At 43.8% G+C, this 22,931-nt stretch overlaps 2 protein-coding genes across 3 annotated transcripts in view; one reads left to right on the forward strand and one right to left on the reverse strand.

Moving 5' to 3' along the window:
- On the forward strand, positions 1-22,844 carry LOC110500445 (mesoderm-specific transcript homolog protein). 2 transcript variants are annotated; one of them, XM_090200933.1, is made up of 12 exons: positions 1-589; positions 935-1,127; positions 8,313-8,392; positions 8,658-8,735; positions 9,046-9,182; positions 9,450-9,508; positions 13,550-13,590; positions 13,691-13,761; positions 15,511-15,612; positions 16,024-16,100; positions 18,311-18,374; positions 20,308-22,844. In XM_090200933.1, exons 2-12 carry the CDS (start codon positions 974-976, stop codon positions 20,423-20,425), a joined length of 981 nt encoding a protein of 326 aa, XP_090057059.1. In that variant the 5' UTR covers positions 1-589; positions 935-973; the 3' UTR covers positions 20,426-22,844. The 2 variants fall into 2 exon arrangements, with proteins under 2 accessions (XP_090057059.1, XP_090057060.1); XM_090200934.1 differs by having other exon boundaries at positions 564-661.
- Positions 20,998-22,931, reverse strand: part of LOC118938833 (coatomer subunit gamma-2) — a 13,929-nt gene continuing 11,995 nt past the window's right edge. The window contains exons 17-21 of the mRNA XM_090200932.1: positions 22,558-22,687; positions 22,181-22,278; positions 21,888-22,026; positions 21,699-21,797; positions 20,998-21,498 (exon numbers count right to left, since the gene is read on the reverse strand). Of these exons, the coding sequence (XP_090057058.1) occupies positions 21,368-21,498; positions 21,699-21,797; positions 21,888-22,026; positions 22,181-22,278; positions 22,558-22,687 (597 nt within the window). The 3' untranslated portion in view covers positions 20,998-21,367. The remainder of the gene's footprint in view (positions 21,499-21,698; positions 21,798-21,887; positions 22,027-22,180; positions 22,279-22,557; positions 22,688-22,931) is intronic.

A 22,931-nucleotide genomic window follows, 5' to 3' on the forward strand; every position in this document is an offset into this window, starting at 1 on the left:
GAGTCTGGGTGGGGTTTGAAAGATACGCGGAAACAAGTAACCCGCTACTAACAATTCGTCCTCTGGATGGCTGCAGCAAGGTTATTTCCTCGTGCATGGAGAAGAAAAATATAGGATTATTTAATCATCATATATACCATCTTCGCCTTGTTTCATTTTAATAATCAGTCAGTGATATTGATTATGGCACTGATAATCAGTAAGGTAACTTACGTTCCCTTTGGACTGCTGCTCCATTGATTCATGCGATGAGTAGCCTTCCCTAGTGTAATTTTGATTGTAATAGTCATATTCAAATCAGTATACGGTTTGTTACATGGAAGTGGACATTTGGAACGGGGCGCACGAATACAAAACCTCAAACACAAGTGGCATGTATCATTGGCATGCTTATTGGACATCCACACCGACAGATGGCTCCTGAAGATTTAGCGCTCAGCACCCTGGCAATTCTCCATGCGACACCACAAAATAATACAATTCCCCGACCCTGCATTAATGCAGTGCACTGGGCCAAGGTTCGAAACCTACCCAGGTGACCCGGACGCACTGAGCACATAGGAATGACAGAACCGCGACTCGGCTGTAGGTAGGTACAGCACTGACAGTGCCCCGGGCGGAAGTGTTATTTTAGTGTTAAGAATTGACACATTTCCAAGAGGTAGGCTAATGCTTTATTTTTAAAACATAATGATAGTATAGCCTATTGTTGCAAGGAGACCGTAACGTTTACATGTAGCCCACTATTTTGACGGTATTCCAAAGTCTAGTTTTGCCGAATATGTTGCTTCTAGAATTTAAGAATAGACCGTAAGTAGCGGGGTGTCGCATGACATTATCACACAATAGGACTGGCACTTATAGACCATTCATGTTAAAGGGTGATAGTATGCTAAATTAAATGTCGTGCCGTGACCCCAGTGTTGTCTTCCAGATTGCGGAATGCGAGACCGGCCCTCCTACCAAAGGAAAGATGAGGGAATGGTGGCTTCTTGTGGGCTTGCTGTGCATTCCTCTGCTGGCAGTCTACCTGCACATCCCTCCTCCCCAACTGTCTCCAGCCCTCCTGACCTGGCGCTCTGCCGGAGCATTCTTCACTTTCAGGAGCAACAATATATTCTACAGGGGTAAGATTTGGCATCAGTAAGAGTAGAATAGAGGGATAGGGTGTATTCTCATTTGATTCAGATTATATGCTCCAAACATCATACATTTGAAATTGAACTTGCTTATGAATCCATCTCTCTATCCCCTGCACATACCTGATAGTAGTGCACTGTACTGATTTTTAAAGACTAATTTAATGTGTCATTGAACCAATTGCACTTTATGGCAGCGAGTGTGGAGTCCACTTGCAAAACAAGATTTCCCCCAATGGGACAAACACCCCATTGAAACCTGAATGAAGAGTTCTGTAAGATTCACCAACATGTCCAGAGGAAAACTACAAACAATGCATGCAGGGCAGAATTAGACCAATATCCACTAATAATACAAACTAAAAAAAAGAGCAATTAAGTTTTGGAAACATCTAAAATACAGTGACCCCCTCTCATATTATTACCAAGCCCTGCAATGCCAATAGTCCCCTCATCCAGCTGTTCCTGGGGCTGAGGTCACAAACCTGTTCTACAAACACACTGAAGCCTCAGGACCAGAACATCCAATCAGAATAAACCAAATGACAACAGTCAAAACAACATTACTTATTGGGAAACACAAAGCACAAAACAAAATGCAATGCTATCTGGCCCTAAATTGACAGTACACCACGGCAAACTATTAGACCATGGTTACTGATCAAAACCTTGACAAAGTACAGGCTCAGTGAGCACAGCCTTGCCATTGAGAAGGGTAGACAGAGGAAAACCTGGCTCCCTGTAGAGGAAAGGCTGTGCAACCACAGCAAAATATATAACAATTTGAGTGTAATTACCCCAAATTTGAAACCCTTATTCAAGGTTTCAAAGACCTCTCTGATGAGAGTAGGCTACCCGTCCTGTTGGGGGAGGATGCAGAGAGCTGTGGGTTGGCAGCCCACTACATTGCTGCCTGACATAAAATGAGGGTCAGTGTCTGATAGACCAACCAACCTTCACATGTCCTCTATGCCGTTGTTATTGTACAATGTATGGTTATTTTGACACTTGATTGTTGTTGTTACTGTTGTCATGTTGACAATATTATTTTAATTAGGTTAATATTGTAAATCTCCAAAATAAGCTTTGGCAATATGTACTCTGTTAAGTCATGCCAATAAAGCACATTTAATTACATTTAGTTGACAGGAGCGGGGTAGGCATTTATTTAACCTGTCCAGTTGTCACACATGAATGTGGGCGAAATAAAGAAACAGAGCTTTAATTAGCGTCTCATAACATTATTGTGATGCATGCAGTGATTCAGACTACTGTAGCCATCTAGTGGCTCCTTCATCAGTACAGACTACTGTAACCATCTAGTGGCTCCTTCATCAGTACAGACTACTGTAACCATCTAGTGGCTCCTTCATCAGTACAGACTACTGTAACCATCTAGTGGCTCCTTCATCAGTACAGACTACTGTAGCCATCTAGTGGCTCCTTCATCAGTACAGACTACTGTAACCATCTAGTGGCTCCTTCATCAGTACAGACTACTGTAACCATCTAGTGGCTCCTTCATCAGTACAGACTACTGTAACCATCTAGTGGCTCCTTCATCAGTACAGACTACTGTAACCATCTAGTGGCTCCTTCATCAGTACAGACTACTGTAACCATCTAGTGGCTCCTTCATCAGTACAGACTACTGTAACCATCTAGTGGCTCCTTCATCAGTACAGACTACTGTAGCCATCTAGTGGCTCCTTCATCAGTACAGACTACTGTAACCATCTAGTGGCTCCTTCATCAGTACAGACTACTGTAACCATCTAGTGGCTCCTTCATCAGTACAGACTACTGTAACCATCTAGTGGTTCCATCAGTACAGACTACTGTAACCATCTAGTGGCTCCTTCATCAGTACAGACTACTGTAACCATCTAGTGGCTCCTTCATCAGTACAGACTACTGTAACCATCTAGTGGCTCCTTCATCAGTAAAGACTACTGTAACCATCTAGTGGCTCCTTCATCAGTACAGACTACTGTAACCATTTAGTGGCTCCTTCATCAGTACAGACTACTCTAACCATCTAGTGGCTCCTTCATCAGTACAGACTACTGTAACCATCTAGTGGCTCCTTCATCAGTACAGACTACTGTAACCATCTAGTGGCTCCTTCATCAGTACAGACTACTGTAACCATCTAGTGGTTCCTTCATCAGTACAGACTACTGTAACCATCTAGTGGTTCCTTCATCAGTACAGACTACTGTAACCATCTAGTGGCTCCTTCATCAGTACAGACTACTGTAGCCGTCTAGTGTCTGCTTCATCAGTACAGACTACTGTAACCATCTAGTGGCTCCTTCATCAGTACAGACTACTGTAACCATCTAGTGGTTCCATCAGTACAGACTACTGTAACCATCTAGTGGTTCCTTCATCAGTACAGACTACTGTAACCATCTAGTGGTTCCTTCATCAGTACAGACTACTGTAACCGTCTAGTGGCTCCTTCATCAGTACAGACTACTGTAACCATCTAGTGGTTCCATCAGTACAGACTACTGTAACCATCTAGTGGTTCCTTCATCAGTACAGACTACTGTAACCATCTAGTGGTTCCATCAGTACAGACTACTGTAACCATCTAGTGTCTCCTTCATCAGTACAGACTACTGTAACCATCTAGTGTCTCCTTCATCAGTACAGACTACTGTAACCATCTAGTGTCTCCTTCATCAGTACAGACTACTGTAACCATCTAGTGTCTCCTTCATCAGTACAGACTACTGTAACCATCTAGTGGCTCCTTCATCAGTACAGACTACTGTAACCGTCTAGTGGCTCCTTCATCAGTACAGACTACTGTAACCATCTAGTGGCTCCTTCATCAGTACAGACTACTGTAACCATCTAGTGGTTCCTTCATCAGTACAGACTACTGTAACCGTCTAGTGTCTCCTTCATCAGTACAGACTACTGTAACCATCTAGTGGCTCCTTCATCAGTACAGACTACTGTAACCATCTAGTGGCTCCTTCATCAGTACAGACTACTGTAACCATCTAGTGGTTCCTTCATCAGTACAGACTACTGTAACCGTCTAGTGTCTCCTTCATCAGTACAGACTACTGTAACCATCTAGTGGCTCCTTCATCAGTACAGACTACTGTAACCATCTAGTGGCTCCTTCATCAGTACAGACTACTGTAGCCATCTAGTGGTTCCTTCATCAGTACAGACTACTGTAACCATCTAGTGGCTCCTTCATCAGTACAGACTACTGTAACCATCTAGTGGCTCCTTCATCAGTACAGACTACTGTAACCGTCTAGTGGCTCCTTCATCAGTACAGACTACTGTAACCATCTAGTGGCTCCTTCATCAGTACAGACTACTGTAACCATCTAGTGGCTCCTTCATCAGTACAGACTACTGTAACCATCTAGTGTCTGCTTCATCAGTACAGACTACTGTAACCATCTAGTGTCTCCTTCATCAGTACAGACTACTGTAACCGTCTAGTGTCTGCTTCATCAGTACAGACTACTGTAACCATCTAGTGGCTCCTTCATCAGTACAGACTACTGTAACCATCTAGTGTCTCCTTCATCAGTACAGACTACTGTAACCATCTAGTGGCTCCTTCATCAGTACAGACTACTGTAACCATCTAGTGGCTCCTTCATCAGTACAGACTACTGTAACCATCTAGTGGCTCCTTCATCAGTACAGACTACTGTAACCATCTAGTGTCTGCTTCATCAGTACAGACTACTGTAACCATCTAGTGGCTCCTTCATCAGTACAGACTACTGTAACCATCTAGTGTCTGCTTCATCAGTACAGACTACTGTAGCCATCTAGTGGCTCCTTCATCAGTACAGACTACTGTAACCATCTAGTGGCTCCTTCATCAGTACAGACTACTGTAACCATCTAGTGGCTCCTTCATCAGTACAGACTACTGTAACCATCTAGTGTCTGCTTCATCAGTACAGACTACTGTAACCATCTAGTGTCTCCTTCATCAGTACAGACTACTGTAACCATCTAGTGGCTGCTTCATCAGTACAGACTACTGTAACCATCTAGTGGCTCCTTCATCAGTACAGACTACTGTAGCCATCTAGTGGCTCCTTCATCAGTACAGACTACTGTAGCCATCTAGTGGTTCCTTCATCAGTACAGACTACTGTAACCATCTAGTGGCTCCTTCATCAGTACAGACTACTGTAGCCATCTAGTGGTTCCTTCATCAGTACAGACTACTGTAACCATCTAGTGGCTCCTTCATCAGTACAGACTACTGTAGCCATCTAGTGGTTCCTTCATCAGTACAGACTACTGTAGCCATCTAGTGGTTCCTTCATCAGTACAGACTACTGTAGACATCTAGTGGTTCCTTCATCAGTACAGACTACTGTAGCCATCTAGTGGCTCCTTCATCAGTACAGACTACTGTAGCCATCTAGTGGCTCCTTCATCAGTACAGACTACTGTAGCCATCTAGTGGTTCCTTCATCAGTACAGACTACTGTAACCATCTAGTGGCTCCTTCATCAGTACAGACTACTGTAGCCATCTAGTGGTTCCTTCATCAGTACAGACTACTGTAACCATCTAGTGGCTCCTTCATCAGTACAGACTACTGTAGCCATCTAGTGGTTCCTTCATCAGTACAGACTACTGTAGCCATCTAGTGGCTCCTTCATCAGTACAGACTACTGTAGCCATCTAGTGGCTCCTTCATCAGTACAGACTACTGTAGCCATCTAGTGGTTCCTTCATCAGTAAAGACTACTGTAACCATCTAGTGGCTCCTTCATCAGTACAGACTACTGTAACCATCTAGTGGCTCCTTCATCAGTACAGACTACTGTAGCCGTCTAGTGGCTCCTTCATCAGTACAGACTACTGTAACCATCTAGTGGCTCCTTCATCAGTACAGACTACTGTAACCATCTAGTGGCTCCTTCATCAGTACAGACTACTGTAGCCATCTAGTGGCTCCTTCATCAGTACAGACTACTGTAGCCATCTAGTGGTTCCTTCATCAGTACAGACTACTGTAACCGTCTAGTGGCTCCTTCATCAGTACAGACTACTGTAACCATCTAGTGGCTCCTTCATCAGTACAGACTACTGTAACCATCTAGTGGCTTCTTCATCAGTACAGACTACTGTAGCCATCTAGTGGCTCCTTCATCAGTACAGACTACTGTAACCATCTAGTGGCTCCTTCATCAGTACAGACTACTGTAACCATCTAGTGGTTCCTTCATCAGTACAGACTACTGTAACCATCTAGTGGCTCCTTCATCAGTACAGACTACTGTAACCATCTAGTGTCTCCTTCATCAGTACAGACTACTGTAACCATCTAGTGGTTCCTTCATCAGTACAGACTACTGTAACCATCTAGTGGCTCCTTCATCAGTACAGACTACTGTAACCATCTAGTGTCTCCTTCATCAGTACAGACTACTGTAACCATCTAGTGGCTCCTTCATCAGTACAGACTACTGTAACCATCTAGTGGCTCCTTCATCAGTACAGACTACTGTAACCATCTAGTGGCTCCTTCATCAGTACAGACTACTGTAACCATCTAGTGGTTCCTTCATCAGTACAGACTACTGTAACCATCTAGTGGTTCCTTCATCAGTACAGACTACTGTAACCATCTAGTGGCTCCTTCATCAGTACAGACTACTGTAGCCATCTAGTGGCTCCTTCATCAGTACAGACTACTGTAACCATCTAGTGGTTCCTTCATCAGTACAGACTACTGTAACCGTCTAGTGGCTCCTTCATCAGTACAGACTACTGTAGCCGTCTAGTGTCTGCTTCATCAGTACAGACTACTGTAACCGTCTAGTGGTTCCTTCATCAGTACAGACTACTGTAACCATCTAGTGGTTCCTTCATCAGTACAGACTACTGTAGGCATCTAGTGGCTCCTTCATCAGTACAGACTACTGTAACCGTCTAGTGGCTCCTTCATCAGTACAGACTACTGTAACCATCTAGTGGCTCCTTCATCAGTACAGACTACTGTAGCCATCTAGTGGCTCCTTCATCAGTACAGACTACTGTAACCATCTAGTGTCTCCTTCATCAGTACAGACTACTGTAACCATCTAGTGGCTCCTTCATCAGTACAGACTACTGTAACCATCTAGTGGCTCCATCAGTACAGACTACTGTAACCATCTAGTGGCTCCTTCATCAGTACAGACTACTGTAACCATCTAGTGGCTCCTTCATCAGTACAGACTACTGTAACCATCTAGTGGCTCCTTCATCAGTACAGACTACTGTAACCATCTAGTGTCTCCTTCATCAGTACAGACTACTGTAACCATCTAGTGTCTCCTTCATCAGTACAGACTACTGTAACCATCTAGTGGCTCCTTCATCAGTACAGACTACTGTAACCATCTAGTGGCTCCTTCATCAGTACAGACTACTGTAGCCATCTAGTGGCTCCTTCATCAGTACAGACTACTGTAACCATCTAGGGGCTCCTTCATCAGTACAGACTACTGTAACCATCTAGTGGCTCCTTCATCAGTACAGACTACTGTAACCATCTAGTGGCTCCTTCATCAGTACAGACTACTGTAACCATCTAGTGTCTCCTTCATCAGTACAGACTACTGTAACCATCTAGTGGCTCCTTCATCAGTACAGACTACTGTAACCATCTAGTGGCTCCTTCATCAGTACAGACTACTGTAACCATCTAGTGGCTCCTTCATCAGTACAGACTACTGTAACCATCTAGTGGCTCCTTCATCAGTACAGACTACTGTAACCATCTAGTGGTTCCATCAGTACAGACTACTGTAACCATCTAGTGGCTCCTTCATCAGTACAGACTACTGTAACCATCTAGTGGCTCCTTCATCAGTACAGACTACTGTAGCCGTCTAGTGTCTGCTTCATCAGTACAGACTACTGTAACCATCTAGTGTCTCCTTCATCAGTACAGACTACTGTAGCCGTCTAGTGGCTCCTTCATCAGTACAGTGAACAGTGGACTGCTAGAAGTTGGAGCCCATGTTCAGATCAGTCATCATTTGCACTTTGCAATGACAAGTTCCAAGCAGCAGTTTTAGCCCTTTACTTTGATCGATGTAACATATTTTCGTGGTGCGTGTAGCAGGTCATGGTACGTGAGGAACAATGTGTATGCTTTACTTTTCCCTCTACCAGAGACCTATGGTGCTGTAGGCAGCTCTGATGTGGTCATTCTCCTCCATGGCTTCCCTACCTCCAGCCTGGACTGGTACAAGGTAAGCTGATGAGAGAAAGGGGATTATCTATAAAATGTTATGCACAGATCAATTGGTTTGCTGGGATCATTCTTATTCCACACTCTCTCAGATGGTATATTGTGAACAGAGCCATGTTCAATAGGGCACACCGTAGCAAATGGTTTTGCAACCGGATATGAAAACAAGCATCCCTGTTTGGATTCAGGTATTTTTGTATGCCTTATGAACATGACCCAGGTATCTGGACAGGTGTCTGAATGCCAGGTCTGTTTCTGTCTTACAGATATGGGAGCCCCTGAATCGGCGCTTTAACCGTGTCATTGCTCTGGACTTCCTTGGTTTTGGCTTCAGTGACAAGCCTGTGAGTCGCAGGCTATGACAGACTTGAATTGTGGGCTAGTTCGGGGTGAAACGGTCTGAGGCATCGGTTAGAATGCCAGGGAATCTACCAGGGAGAGAGACGACACTGTTTGTGGGTTATTGTGTACAACTGTAATGACAAAGCAAGCAAACAATTGCCAATAACTGAGGAAAGGCAAGTTATGCTAACCTATACACTACAGGAAAGTAGACCAGTAGGAAAATTGCATTAACAATCTTTAAAAAAATAAAAATAAGCACATTTTGTTCTAGCTAAGGTGCTCACCTAGACTGACCTTTCCCCCTGACAGAGGCCCCACCGCTACTCCATCTTTGAGCAGGCCAGTGTTGTGGAGGCGTTGGTGTCCCACCTGGGTCTGACAGAGCAGAGGGTCAACCTGCTCTCCCATGACTATGGAGACACTGTGGCCCTGGAACTGCTCTACAGGTGAGCTCTGCACTGCCGCACCAAGTAGAATGAAGTTGCCCCTAAACATTGAGCTTGTGTCAGTTTGCATTTCCCCCACTAATGGTCAACGTTGGGCTTGGAAGCCAATCCTGGAGGAACCATCATCACTGAAAGCACTCTGACATCATAGGGCTGCATCTCAATAGTCGTGTTTTCCTTTCCATTACCCAACAACACAGGAAAGGTGAAATATGATGGAGGCTGTAGAGCTTCTACTGACCCCTTCCCCATCTTTGTATCTCACAGGAGTGACCACAACAGGACTGGACACTTGACCATCAACAGCCTCTGTTTGTCCAATGGAGGTAGAGTACAGTTTCATACCTTTTCCTGATTGGCTACAGGTAGCATAAACCATACTTAAGTCAAATGTACCATTTAAATGGACAAAGCAAGCCAGACAAAAACATTTTAAAGTAATGTATTCAAAGTTGTAGAGCATCATAGCCTAATGATATCAGGATCCGGGTTAATACAGAGCTGCTGAGCCAGGAATAGAAAAGTGTTAAAGCTGCAACATCAGAAAGATGTAACAACCTTACCTAGTAGCCATACTGATGGTACCCAGACAAATACACCCTGGGAAGACTCCAACCAGACCCCACCCAGAGGTCTCTCTGAGCTCCATGTCCCACAGCAGGCTCAAAGTGATGCTGGTGAAGCCCAGCCCAGGTGTTGTGGAGGAGAGCTCACGACTCCTAACCGTGGCCCTTCAGTCCGTTCGGGTTGAGCGACACTGTCTCCAACCAGACACCACCCTTAGCCTGGGAAGACTCCAACCAGACACCACCCTTAGCCTGGGAAGACTCCAACCAGACACCACCCTTAGCCTGGGAAGACTCCAACCAGACACCACCCTTAGCCTGGGAAGACTCCAACCAGACACCACCCATAGCCTGGGAAGACTCCAACCAGACACCACCCTTAGCCTGGGAAGACTCCAACCAGACACCACCCTTAGCCTGGGAAGACTCCAAACAGACACCACCCTTAGCCTGGGAAGACTCCAACCATACACCACCCTTAGCCTGGGAAGACTCCAACCAGACACCACCCATAGCCTGGGAAGAACCATGTTGTAGCCAACAAGAAACCTGGATTATTCAGAAGATATCAGAACCTTACTGCTGGTTCCTGGAAACATTCCGGCGCCGACAGAGATGACCGCCTCGCTTCGCGTTCCTAGGAAACTATGCAGTATTTATTTTTTTACGTGTTATTTCTTACATTGGTACCCCAGGTAATCTTAGGTTTTATTACATACAGTCGGGAGGAACTACTGGGTACAAGAGCAACGTCAACTCACAGTCATTACGACCAGGAATACGACGTTCCCGAAGCGGATCCTCTGTTTTGCCTTCCACCCAGGACAATGGATCGGATCCCAGCCGGCGAACCAAAACAACGACGCCGTAAAAGGGGCAGACGAAGCGGTCTTCTGGTCAGGCTCCGGAGACGAGCACATCGCACACCGCTCCCGAGCATACTACTCGCCAATGTCCAGTCTCATGACAACAAGGTTGATGAAATCCGAGCAAGGGTAGCATTCCAAAGAGACATAAGAGACTAACGTTCTTTGTTTTCACGGAAACATGGCTCACTCGAGACACGCTATCGGAGTCGGTACAGCCAGCTGGTTTCTTCACGCATCGCGCCGACAGAAACAAGCATCTTTCTGGTAAGAAGAGGGGCGGGGGGGTATGCCTTATGGTTAACGAGACGTGGTGTGATCATAACAACATACAGGAACTCAAGTCCTTATGTTCACCTGACTTAGAATTCCTCACAATCAAATGTTGACCGCATTATCTACCAAGAGAATTCTCTTCGATTATAATCACAGCCGCATATATTCCCCCCCAGGCAGACACATCGATGGCCCTGAACTAACTTTATTTGACTATGTAAACTGGAAACCACATATCCTGAGGCTGCATTCATTGTAGCTGGGGATTTTAACAAGGCTAATCTGAAAACAAGACTCCCTAAATTCTATAAGCATATCGATTGTGCTACCAGGGCTGGTAAAACCCTGGATCATTGTTATTCTAACTTCCGCAACGCATATAAGGCCCTCCCCCACCCTTCTTTCGGAAAAGCTGACCACGACTCCATTTTGTTGCTCCCTGCCTACAGACAGAGACTAAAACAGGAAGCGCCCGCACTCAGGTCTGTTCAACGCTAGTCCGACCAATCTGATTCCACGCTTCAGGATTGCTTCGATCACGTGGATTGGGATATGTTCCGCATTGCGTCAAACAACAATGAATACGCTGATTCGGTGAGTGAGTTTATTAGCAAGTGCATCTGCGATGTCGTACCCACAGCAACTATTAAAACATTCCCAAACCAGAAACTGTGGATTGATGGCAGCATTCGCGCGAAACTGAAAGCGCAAACCACTGCTTTTAACCAGGGCAAGGTGACCGGAAACATGACCGAATACAAACAGTGCTGCTATTCCCTCCGCAAGGCAATCAAACAAGCTAAGCGTCAGTATAGAGACAAAGTAGTTGCAATTCAACGGCTCAGACACGAGGTATGTGGCAGGGTCTACAGTCAATCACAGATTACAAAAAGAAAACCAGCCCCATCGCAGCCCAGGATGTCTTGCTCCCAAACAGACTAAACAACTTCTTTGCTCGCTTTGAGGACAATACAGTGCCACTGACACGGCCCGCTACCAAAACCTGCGGACTCTCCTTCACTGCAGCCGATGTGAGTAAAACATTTAAACGTGTTAACCCTCGCAAGGCTGCCGGCCCAGACGGCATCCCCAGCCGCGTCCTCAGAGCATGCGCAGACCAGCAGGCTGGTGTGTTTACAGACATATTCAATCAATCCTTATCCCAGTCTGCTGTTCCCACATGAACAATGGTGGCTCTCTTGAAGCCTGTTCTCAAGAAAGCTAAGGTAACTGAGCTAAACGACTACCGCCCCGTAGCACTCACTTCCGTCATCATGAAGTGCTTTGAGAGACTAGTCAAGGACCATATCACCTCCACCCTACCTGACACCCTAGACCCACTCCAATTTGCTTACCGCCCCAATAGGTCCACAGACGACGCAATTGCAACCACACTGCACACTGCCCTAACCCATCTGGACAAGATGAATACCTATGTGAGAATGCTGTTCATCGACTACAGCTCAGCATTTAACACCATAGTACCCTCCAAACTCGTCATCAAGCTTGATGGGTCTCGACCCCGCCCTGTGCAACTGGGTACTGGACTTCCTGACGGGCCGCCCCCAGGTGGTGAGAGTAGGTAACATAACCACCCTGCTGACCCTCAACACTGGGGCCCCACAAGGGTATGTTCTGAGCCCTCTCCTGTACTCCCTGTTCACCCACGACTGCGTGGCCATGCATGCCTCCAACTCAATCATCAAGTTTGCAGACGACACTACAGTGGTAGGCTTGATTACCAACAACGACGAGACGGCCTACAGGGAGGAGGTGAGGGCCCTCGGAGTATGGTGTCAGGAAAATAACCTCAACGTCAACAAAACAAAGGAGATGATCGTGGACTTCAGGAAACAGCAAGTGCCGTGCTCATAGACGACAAGTGCTGTGCTCATAGACGACAAGTGCCGTTCTCATAGACGAGTAGTGCCGTTCTCATAGACGACTAGTGCCGTGCTCATAGACGACTAGTGCCGTGCTCATAGACGACTAGTGTCGTGCTCGAAGAGGGTGGAGAAAGACGGTCCTATAAACTGGGGAAGCAACAAACGAAATATTAACTTCAGATAAAAATAAAACATCCAAAAACAATTCAAGCAAACAGTACTTTAATGTTGCTCTTACCTTGTTGATAAGGATAACAATGAACAGCTCAGCAAAGCAAGGAGGCACCTACAGACAGATGAAAGTAACATTGCTCTTGCCACCATCTTACCCTGAGCCAGTACGAGCAGCCATGACACCCAATGAACAGTACTGATGAAGTGAGGAGAAAAGACTTGTGTATTTATATGTTGTGTGTAGCAGACAACCTGTAAACTCACCTGTATTGTCCGATTTATTATTATATTATTTTTGACTAAGACTGCATTTACACACGCAGCCCAATTTGATATTTTTCCCACTAAATCCTGCACACCCTGCTTCTCATCAGTACCAGAGTAGCTCACCCTTGGTTTAACCCCTGCTATCCGGAATCCTTGGGATGTCCCTACCCTAAACTCTTACCCCCTCAAACTCACTTCATATGTGTACAAAGTAGATTACCGGTCAAGAACTTCAAGACAAAGTGACACATTGTTTTGATAGCCTTTGTCAAACTTGCCATGTTTGATTATGAAATATTTAATGTAAGTAAAAAAACTTTTTTCTTGAACAGGAATATTCCCAGAAACACACCATCCCAGATTCCTTCAGAAGGTTAGTCGACATTTACTATTCTGGATTATCTGACTTCTCTGAGCATTATGACTGCTTATTGTTGTTCTGTTGGATCATCGCCATGCTGTCTCCCACACAGCTCCTCAAGGACTCCAGCTTCCTCTCTCCAGTGCTGACCCGTCTGACCAACTACATGGTGTTCTCTAAAGGGTACATGCCTGTGTTCTCACATACGTTTCCTCCTACTGTACACATCTCTTGAATCTTTAATAACGTGGACACAGAAGGGACACATGAGCTCAAGCTAACAGCGTTGCAGCAAGGGGCTCAGTCAATTACATATTTTTTCATTGTGTATTTTGAATGATCTGCAGTGAAATACATTACCTTTACATGCACAGTCATACATCAATATTAAAGTTACAAGTTATGGCAGTAGGCAGATAATGCAATAGTCATGTAAACACTTTACTCTGTTTATCAAAATCTGACAACGTTCTGTGTTTATGAACGCCCAGAGCGCATTCTGGCACTCCAGATGGAATTTACGAACACACCCAAAGTGTCTATTTACGATGTGTTCGTAAATTCACTCAGAGTGCGCTCTCGGCGTTAGTAAATCCAGAGCATTGTCAGATTGTCCGTTAGGACATTCAGAGCGTTTCGCTCTCTTGAGTATTCAGAGCGCACACTGGACGCTCTGGCCGAGGAGTAGGGTTGATCCAAGCGTTCTGACCTCACAACGGCAGTCAAGCACCCAAGCCGTTGGCTAGATTGCTAGCTACTTCCAGACAAAAATGAGAACCTCACTCTGACCATTCTACTCGCCCTGGTAGAGCTGGTTTGGCTGTTTTCATGTTTCATGCAACAATTTAATTACGCTTTTTTTGCCGACATTTACTGGCACCGGCCATATTATTCTGCGCTCTGAAATCGAAGTAGATAGCTAGAGTGAATTTATGAACACACCCTTAGTGTTACATTTAACTGCCAGTGCCAAATAATGCAAATTGAAAACTAACTTTATGCCTACCTGTGTTAATTTCCATCACAGGAATATAACTTAGCTTAGGCAGGCTAGGAAACACGAGGGACTCTGATTTCAAGAGAGAATACTTCTGTTGAAAGAATGAGACAAGATATCTGCTCCGGTGTATTAGCAACAACTCCTCACATTCTTGAGCTAACATAACTGTTTAGAGTAGGCATGTGCGGTGGCTCCTGTAGGATATAAGGTTAATCAAAAGGAACACACAACAAGGGCTACATAGCGAACATAAATACAACTGTTTGTTATGTATTGACCATTAAATTGGCATATGCGATGCTGTGTATGTGAATTGACGCACTCTACTCTCGCACGCAAATTTTGACGGCGTGTGTCTGTGGTTTCGGCTTCAGAAGTAGTTTTCACATACAAGCTTTATATGTCAAATATGCTTCCCAAAAATAACGTGGTCGCGGTGGTAGAACGTTTATTTTGATTAGCGATTTTCTGCATTTGTCAGAGTGCCATCGGGTAACCTGATTCCAGACGTGTCCATGTAAACATGATTATTAGAGAAATCGTTATTCTTACAAAGCATGTAAACGTTTGAATCGAACTATTATATTAATGACTATCCGCAATAACCGCATTAATGTGTGCATGTAACCGTAATGACATATTTACAGTAAGAACATCGTTGGCAAGTTCACTTGGCACAAATAGTACATCTCTAGTTATGTCCATTCAGCTAAATTATAACCCCCTCAACCATTTTTACTGTTTCAAAGATGAACACATTTTATTTAAATATTATGAAGATATTTATATTCGCTGCAAATCATAGCTGACGAAACAAACTGAGTAAAAACATGGAGGATGACCTAACCAGCACTCAACTGTGTTTGAGTGAACATATTTCATGTACTGTAAAGATGTAGCATTTACCCTGTTTACTCTTGGTTTCATGTCAGGCTTGGGGACGTGTTTGGTCCTTACACCCAGCCCACAGACGCGGAGTTCTTGGACATGTGGACAGGTGTCCGCTTCAATGATGGGAACCTGGTCATGGACAGGTACTGTACCATATACACTGTTCAGACCTCACTAGTTAAATACCTATACATACGGAATAGAGTAGTCACTAGACAGATCACTGACTCATTTCAAACTAACATGGCTAGTCAAATTTGGTGTTATTTGATACATTGTTATAGGTGAAAGAAATTGATTTCAAAAAAGTGATTTTAACCCAAACAAATTGCACTGAATAAATGTGCACATTTTCCATCTAAATTCTAATGTACTGTATATGAACAGAATTGTTTCCACCTGCATAGATTATGTGGTCAACCCTTGTACTTTTCATTTGATATAATTCATTAGCGTAAAGCTAGTTTCCCATTTCTTCCTATACAGTGATGGATAAAAGTGATTGATCTGTGATTAATAGTGATGGTAATAAGATGGCATATCCCTTCTCCTAGTATCCTGCAGTTTATTAACCAGAGGGACGAGCACCGAGACAGATGGGTTGGTGCTCTCACCTCTACTTTCATCCCTGGTGAGTACTGTCTGTCTAGTTGCTGAGCAAGGATTGAAACATCAATGCCCGGTTTATGTGAAGTTTGTTACACTAGAGTGTCTCAAGTTATGATTGAACCTTTGATAACTGAATGAAAACAAAAAATGATATAATCTCATAGATGAGTGATATACTGTGCCTTCAGAAAGTATTCAAACCCCTTGACTTTTTCCACATTTTGTTGTTACAGCCTGAATTTAAAATTGATTAAATGTAGATTTTGTGTCACTGAATACCCCAATCCCTTTGTTATGACAAGCCTAAATAACGTAAAGAATAACAATGTGCCTAACAAGTCAGATAATAAGTTGCATGGACTAACTCTGTGTGCAATAATGGTGGTAACATGATTTTTGAGTGACTACCCCGTCTCTGTACACCACACATACAATTATCTATAAGGTTCCTCAGTGAATTTCAAGCACAAATTCAACAACAAAGACCAGGGAGGTTTTCCAATGACTTGCAAAGAAGGAGACCTATTGGTAGATGAAGAAAAGAAAAAAAAGCAGACTTTGATTACCCCTTTCAGCATGGTGAAGTTATTAATCACACTTTGGATGGTGTATCAGTACACCTAGTCACTACAAAGGTACAGATGTCCTTCCTAATTCGGTTGATGGAGAAGAAGGAAACCGCTCAGGGATTTCAACATGAGGCCAACGGGGATTTTTAAACTAGTTAGAGTTTAATGGCTGTGATAGGCGAAAACTGAGTATGGCTCAAAAACACTGTAGTTACTCCACAATGCTAACCTAAATTACAGCGTGAAAACAAGGAAGCCTGTTAAGAATTAAGAATAAAAATATTTCAAAATGCATCCTGTTTGCAATAAGACACTAAAGTAATACTGCAAAAGATGTGGCAAAGAAATGTACTTTTTGTCCAGAATACAAAGCATTACTTTTGGGCTAAAGCCAACACATCACCGAGTACCACTTCATATTTTCAAGCATGGTGGTGTCTGCATCATGTTATGGGTATGCTTGTCATCGGCAAGGACAAGGGAGTTTTTTAGGATATGAAAACAAAATGTAATAGAGCTATGCACAGGTCAAAATCCTAGAGGAAAACCTGACTCAGTCTGCTTTCTAACAGACACTGGGAGACAAATCCAGCAGGACAATAAACTAAAACACAAGGCCAAATCTACACTGGAGTTACTTACCAAGATGACATTGAATGTTCCTGAGTGGCCTAGTTATAGTTTTGACTTAAAAATCGACTTGAAAATCTATGGCAAGACTTGAAAATGGCTGTCTAGCAATGATCAACATCGAACTTGACTGAGCTTGAAGAATTTTTTAAAGAATAATGGGCAAATATTGTACAATCCAGGTTTGCAAAGCTTTTAGACAGACCCAGAAAGACTCACAGCTGTAATCACTGCCAAAGGTGATCCTAGCATATATTGACTCAGGGGGTTGAATACCTTTCTTATCCAAATATATTACTGTTTATTTTCCATTACCACCCCACCACAGTATTTTGGATAGTTCGTTGACAGAAAAAATGACAAACCTATTTTAATCGCATTATGAGACAAGAAAAATGTGTAAATAGTCAAGGACTGTGAATCCTTTCTGAAGGTACTGTAATGATAGAAGGGCAATGGCAGGAAGTTTTAAGATAATGATGTACTGTCTGTCATTCATTCAACTCCACCACTGCTGTTCTATCTGTTGATGTTGATTTCCTGCAATAGGTAGGTTTGTGCCTACTATGAAACTGCACAAAACCAAGTTACAGTGGCATGTCAGTTAGTACACTTCTGAATGCCGTTGTACAGTGACTGTAAGCTGTAAAACTCCCCTCTAGTTTAGACTGAGGTGACCAGCGAGTCAGTCAGTGAGGCTAAGCTACTTAGCACAGTCTAATACCTCCCAGGAGTTTATTAGCCCATCTGTGCCCCATTAAGGTTAGCTGGTAGAGGCGTGAACAGTGTGATCCACACCTCCCTCCCTACTACACATGGTCCCCATCCCCATAGAATCCTGTTCAACATCTCACCGCGAAGCGTTTCGGCGTGTCATCACTAGATGCATTGTAACATTTGATTGTTATGAGAAGGCATGTGGATTTAATTAGATGCTAATTGACTAACCTGTCATGGGAAGGCTAAAAACATTTTTTTTAAGTTCATGGAATCCCATTCCTCCACGTGATCTCTCTACCTCCTTGTCTTTCAGTTCATATGATCTATGGACCCCTGGATCCAGTCAACCCTCACCCCCAATTCATCTTCCTTTACCAGTAAGTGCACCTCTTCCATACTCCTATCCAATTGCCATGCATTGAGTTATTTAAGGTGTTGGTGAGAGTTTCATTCACATGCACTGGATCATTGCCATTCACTTGCATTGGGTAGTTACATTTGTGAGTGTAGGAATATTCAATGAGTTTTGCTAGGGTTGAGCTTGCATGGTAAATGCTGTCTTTCCATATGAAGAGCTGTAGTATCATGTACAACCACATGATGGGGGTGTTTACAGTGAGTGTCTGAGGCATAATGTACTCCTGTTTTTTCCTGTTTCAAATCGGGGAAAAGGGGATACCTAGTCAGTTGTACTACTGAATGCATTCAACTGAAATAGGATCTAATGTTTCGTCGACATCTAAAACATTAATTTAATACACTTTCTATGGCGTGTCGAGCCTTTATTTTGTCATAAGGTAGTACCTCTTCTCTTGTTGTTGGAGCACAAGCCTGTGCATTCCTTCTAATGTCTGCAAAAATACCAGGAAGGGTATTCAAGCCCTACACACAGACAGAAAGTATATTGTAGAAGTATTTTTGGCCTCAAAGCTCAGTCCATAGGTTGTGTAGAATGTTAAATGCACTCTTTGTCAGAGCAGTTTATCGTACTAACAGTAATTGTCACTACCTGGCATCGCGAAGGTCATGGGTTCAAATCCCATCCAATGTCATTTTTAACATGAACCTCCTCTCTTCAGATGTCTACCTTTTTAACTAGTGTGAAGGGGTCTGTGGCACTGGTGGATGCTCCCTGTCTCACACACATGAGGTTGCTGGTTGGAATTGAAGAGGACCACCCTTCATCTCTGAGATGGGGAGCGAAGAGGACATGGTCCCTGTATTCAGAGATATAAATGCAGATGGCTATGTAATAATTCACCAGACACACCATGGTTAAATCTTGAAAAAAAATATTTAGTCTTTGCTTCTGCTTGCCTCGAACTCTACTCACTTCTCCCCTCTCGGTTGCTACCTTCCTCCACCACCATACTTGAAGTGGTCCGTGTCAGTTGCTGGAGTTTCAGCTGGTCCGGTTTGATCATTTCTTTAGGGCCTATCTGGATAGATCCTTCTTTTGACTCTCTCACCATTTGTCCAACCAACGCTTCGCACTGCTAATTACCACCCCAGGATATCTTACGGTCCCTGCCAAGTCTTTCCCCATGGACACAGAGGCAGACATCTTTCATGACGTCTTTGTCTCCAACATAAGGCTGTAGTCCGAAAAAGCAGAAAACATGTTCTTTGTTCCGGTCGGTCTGTAGCCTTCTGACAGCCTCTGTGCCACAGGATATGAGGCTATAACCTTAGCTACAGAACCACTCGGGTTTTGAACCATTATCTTGCTTTGCAAGCCACTCAGCCACTGCAGGATTTAGATTGAAGTAAAAATATAAATATATATAATAAACAAAGTTACTCAACATTCAATCCAACAGAGAGGGAAAAGAGACTTGAATCTTACTTGTGAATCAAGACAATGCACCACCATTATGCAGAACTAAAGTGAAGATTTGAACCCCCGTCTGACTCGATTGAAGGCGACTGACCAGAACGAGAAAGTGTAGGCTATATAGAAATGTCGCTCAAATTGAAAATCATTACAGAAAATTATTTCTATCAGCCTAATGGCTCTGTAGCTAGATCTCACATTCTAGTGTTCGGAATTGTAAACAAGGCTGCATGTCATTTCGCTAAATGTGACTCCGTGCAGCCAATGGAAATGTGCGCTTTAGGTATAATGCTAGGAGACGCTTGTGTGACAGCGCTAATGCATTCCACCACTATGCGGATGTCGGCTAAACCGGAACTGATTGATCAGAGTAGTATTTGGGTTTCTGTATATATCCCCCATCATTCATTTGGGTATTACAGAAGAGAAAGTATTCCTTTTGTCCCTCCCAACCCAATGTTGTCATTTTCCTTCAGGAAACTGGTGCAGAGGTCTACTGTGTCAGTTCTAGATGAACACATCAGCCATTATCCCCAGCTGGAGGACCCAACTGGCTTCCTCAACGCCTACTTCAGCTTCATCAACGCCTTCTGAGCCAACTCATCGACATCTGCGAGCATAACCTGGGTCATGTTCATTCGAGCTCACAACGGGAAGGTTAAAACATTTTTGCAATAGGAAAACACGCATTTCTTATTGGAGTTCAGCCCTGTTTCAGTGTTTTCTTCCATTTGGTGCCTAATGAACACACATTTTCACATCTCCCATTGTGGAAAAAGTTGAAGATTCAGCTCTGACTGGCTCGGTCATGAACAAACACCCATAATTGAAAACCTCCAACCTGGATGAGAACTGTGCACATTGAATCATAGCTGGTATGACACACAGTAATCTTGAATCCATTCCTGGTATGTCATCAAAGAGCCAAGTTGGACAGATACTGTCTCCTGCTACTCGGTATGAACAAAATGACAGTACTGAATGGGACATGGGTGATCTTTCATGCTTCCAGTAAGATTTCCTTAGGTAATCTCATCTATGGGGTCCAATCTATTTGTTGTTTATGACAAATTGATGGGTTGCAACCTGTTACGAATTACAAAGAAAATAATTTTGATATGATTTCTAGAAATAAAAGGAGTTTTCCATAAAGCTTATAACAATAATTCAGTATTTCCATGGTCAACATTTAATAGATTTGATAAAACGTGGGCCATTAATGACACTAGCCTGGTCCCAGATCTGTTTGTGCTGCCTTGCAAACACCTATGAATGATCATTGGAGTTGGTTATACAGCACAAACAGATCTGGGGCCAGTCTACAGAGATGAGTTGTGTTGAAGGGTGCCAGTAGTACACACACCTCACCATAATGTTTTCCATCTCGGACTACCCAAAAACACAAGACACATTCCAACGACATAAAGCACTGGAGGACATTGCCTAGAGAATATTGTGAATGGGGAAAAAGTGGACAAAACAAATCAGAATATGCCATTGTATTCACACGTTGTTGTTGGTGAACAACAGGCCCCTCTAGCCCACGGAGGCTAGGATGATGTCAACAACAGTCTCATCCGAGCTGCGGACCGTCACCTGCATAGTGACACCGTCGGCCAGGGCCAGGCGCGAGCGTACCAGCACGTCATGACCCCCCCGGAACACACCTGGAGGAAGGGGAGGGACACAGAAACTGTCATCCATACCATGGGGGGCTTGCTTCCATCACACTAGTGACAGGAAGTTGAACAAGCTGCCGTGTCAAGGTTAGAAACTGAACTTAACATATTTTCGGTAATGAAGGGTACAGAATGAGCCTACAATTCACTAAGCAAATCAAGATAGAATAAATAAATGAAACACCCACCGGCAAGGAAGAGGATGTGTGAGTTCTTGTTTTCTGGGACCTTGTCTGAACGCTCGCAGGGCTGCATGCCCAGGAAACTGATGATGTTACCAACAGCCTCTACAGAAACAACGGGGAACAGCTCACAGAATGTACACTGTGTTTCAATGTTGGGGTGATAAATCCAAAGATCCCCATTGAAATAATTACCGTCTAACGTTCTGACAGAGGCCAGGGCGAACGTCTCCTCCTTCTCAAAGTCGTCTCCCACCTCGTCCCAGGCTGCGGCAAAGTTAGGCTTCAACACCTTCTGGATGTGGTCTGCTACAGTCACCTCCAAGTCTTCCAGCTGACATACACACGGGGGGGAGTAGAGGAGAGCAGAGAAGGTAGAAAAAGGGGAGAAGAGATCATTTATGCAAATGATGGTAAATAAGATATAATTATTTTGGGGTAAATGAGTTAAGATTAAAAAAAAAACAGGTTTTATATTGAGCTCATACCACATATTCGTCATCGTAACCGTCGTCATCAGGCTCTCCTGTGTTGGGGTCGCAGTCTTTCACCAGGTACTTCAGAGTACAGCTGAACGTACAGGACACTGGAGAGCAGAGAACACATTTAATATGACATAGACAGTGCAGATATTACATGACTACGCTACGTGATGTAAATACGTGTCCTTAGTGTTTGAAGAAGGCCAGCAGATAAGTGCTTTTCTCTCTCAATGGAAAACCACGTTGTTAGGTGCTACATGATCCCCATTCAGATTCTTTAGTTCTGAGAAGGTTTTAACAGAGTTACAACACTGATGTCACACTGAGCACTTCAGAGAGTTGCCCTCTCACACACAGTCACACAGAGGTTTAATAAAAGTAACCTGCGGTGGGGTCATCTTCAGGCAGTCTGACCAGGCTGTAGCAGGAGCCAGGCTGGCTGTAGGGCAGGTTAGCAGCAGGGACGTAGTGGAGAACCTCGTAGGCCTCCGACGGCTCCATCTGAACCATAACCTGAAGGACAACAACCCAGTGGACTTCCATTTAATACATGTAATATAAATTTAGTCCTGTGTCTTAATGTCAGTGTTGTAGATTTTAAATGTGAGGCACCAAAGACACTTTTCTGTCTATTGTCCATTCAATTGACAATAAAGCTTTAGAAAAATAATTGAATACGATTATGCTTTTCAAACTGCTCAAAGATATCTACAGTGTAAGGAGGGATTTGGGGTGATGCCACTGCAGCCATTTTGCA

This window comes from Oncorhynchus mykiss, chromosome 15 (genome assembly GCF_057628025.1).
Source record: "Oncorhynchus mykiss isolate SJ-2025 chromosome 15, ASM5762802v1, whole genome shotgun sequence".
In the NCBI taxonomy this organism is placed as follows: Eukaryota; Metazoa; Chordata; class Actinopteri; order Salmoniformes; family Salmonidae; genus Oncorhynchus; species Oncorhynchus mykiss.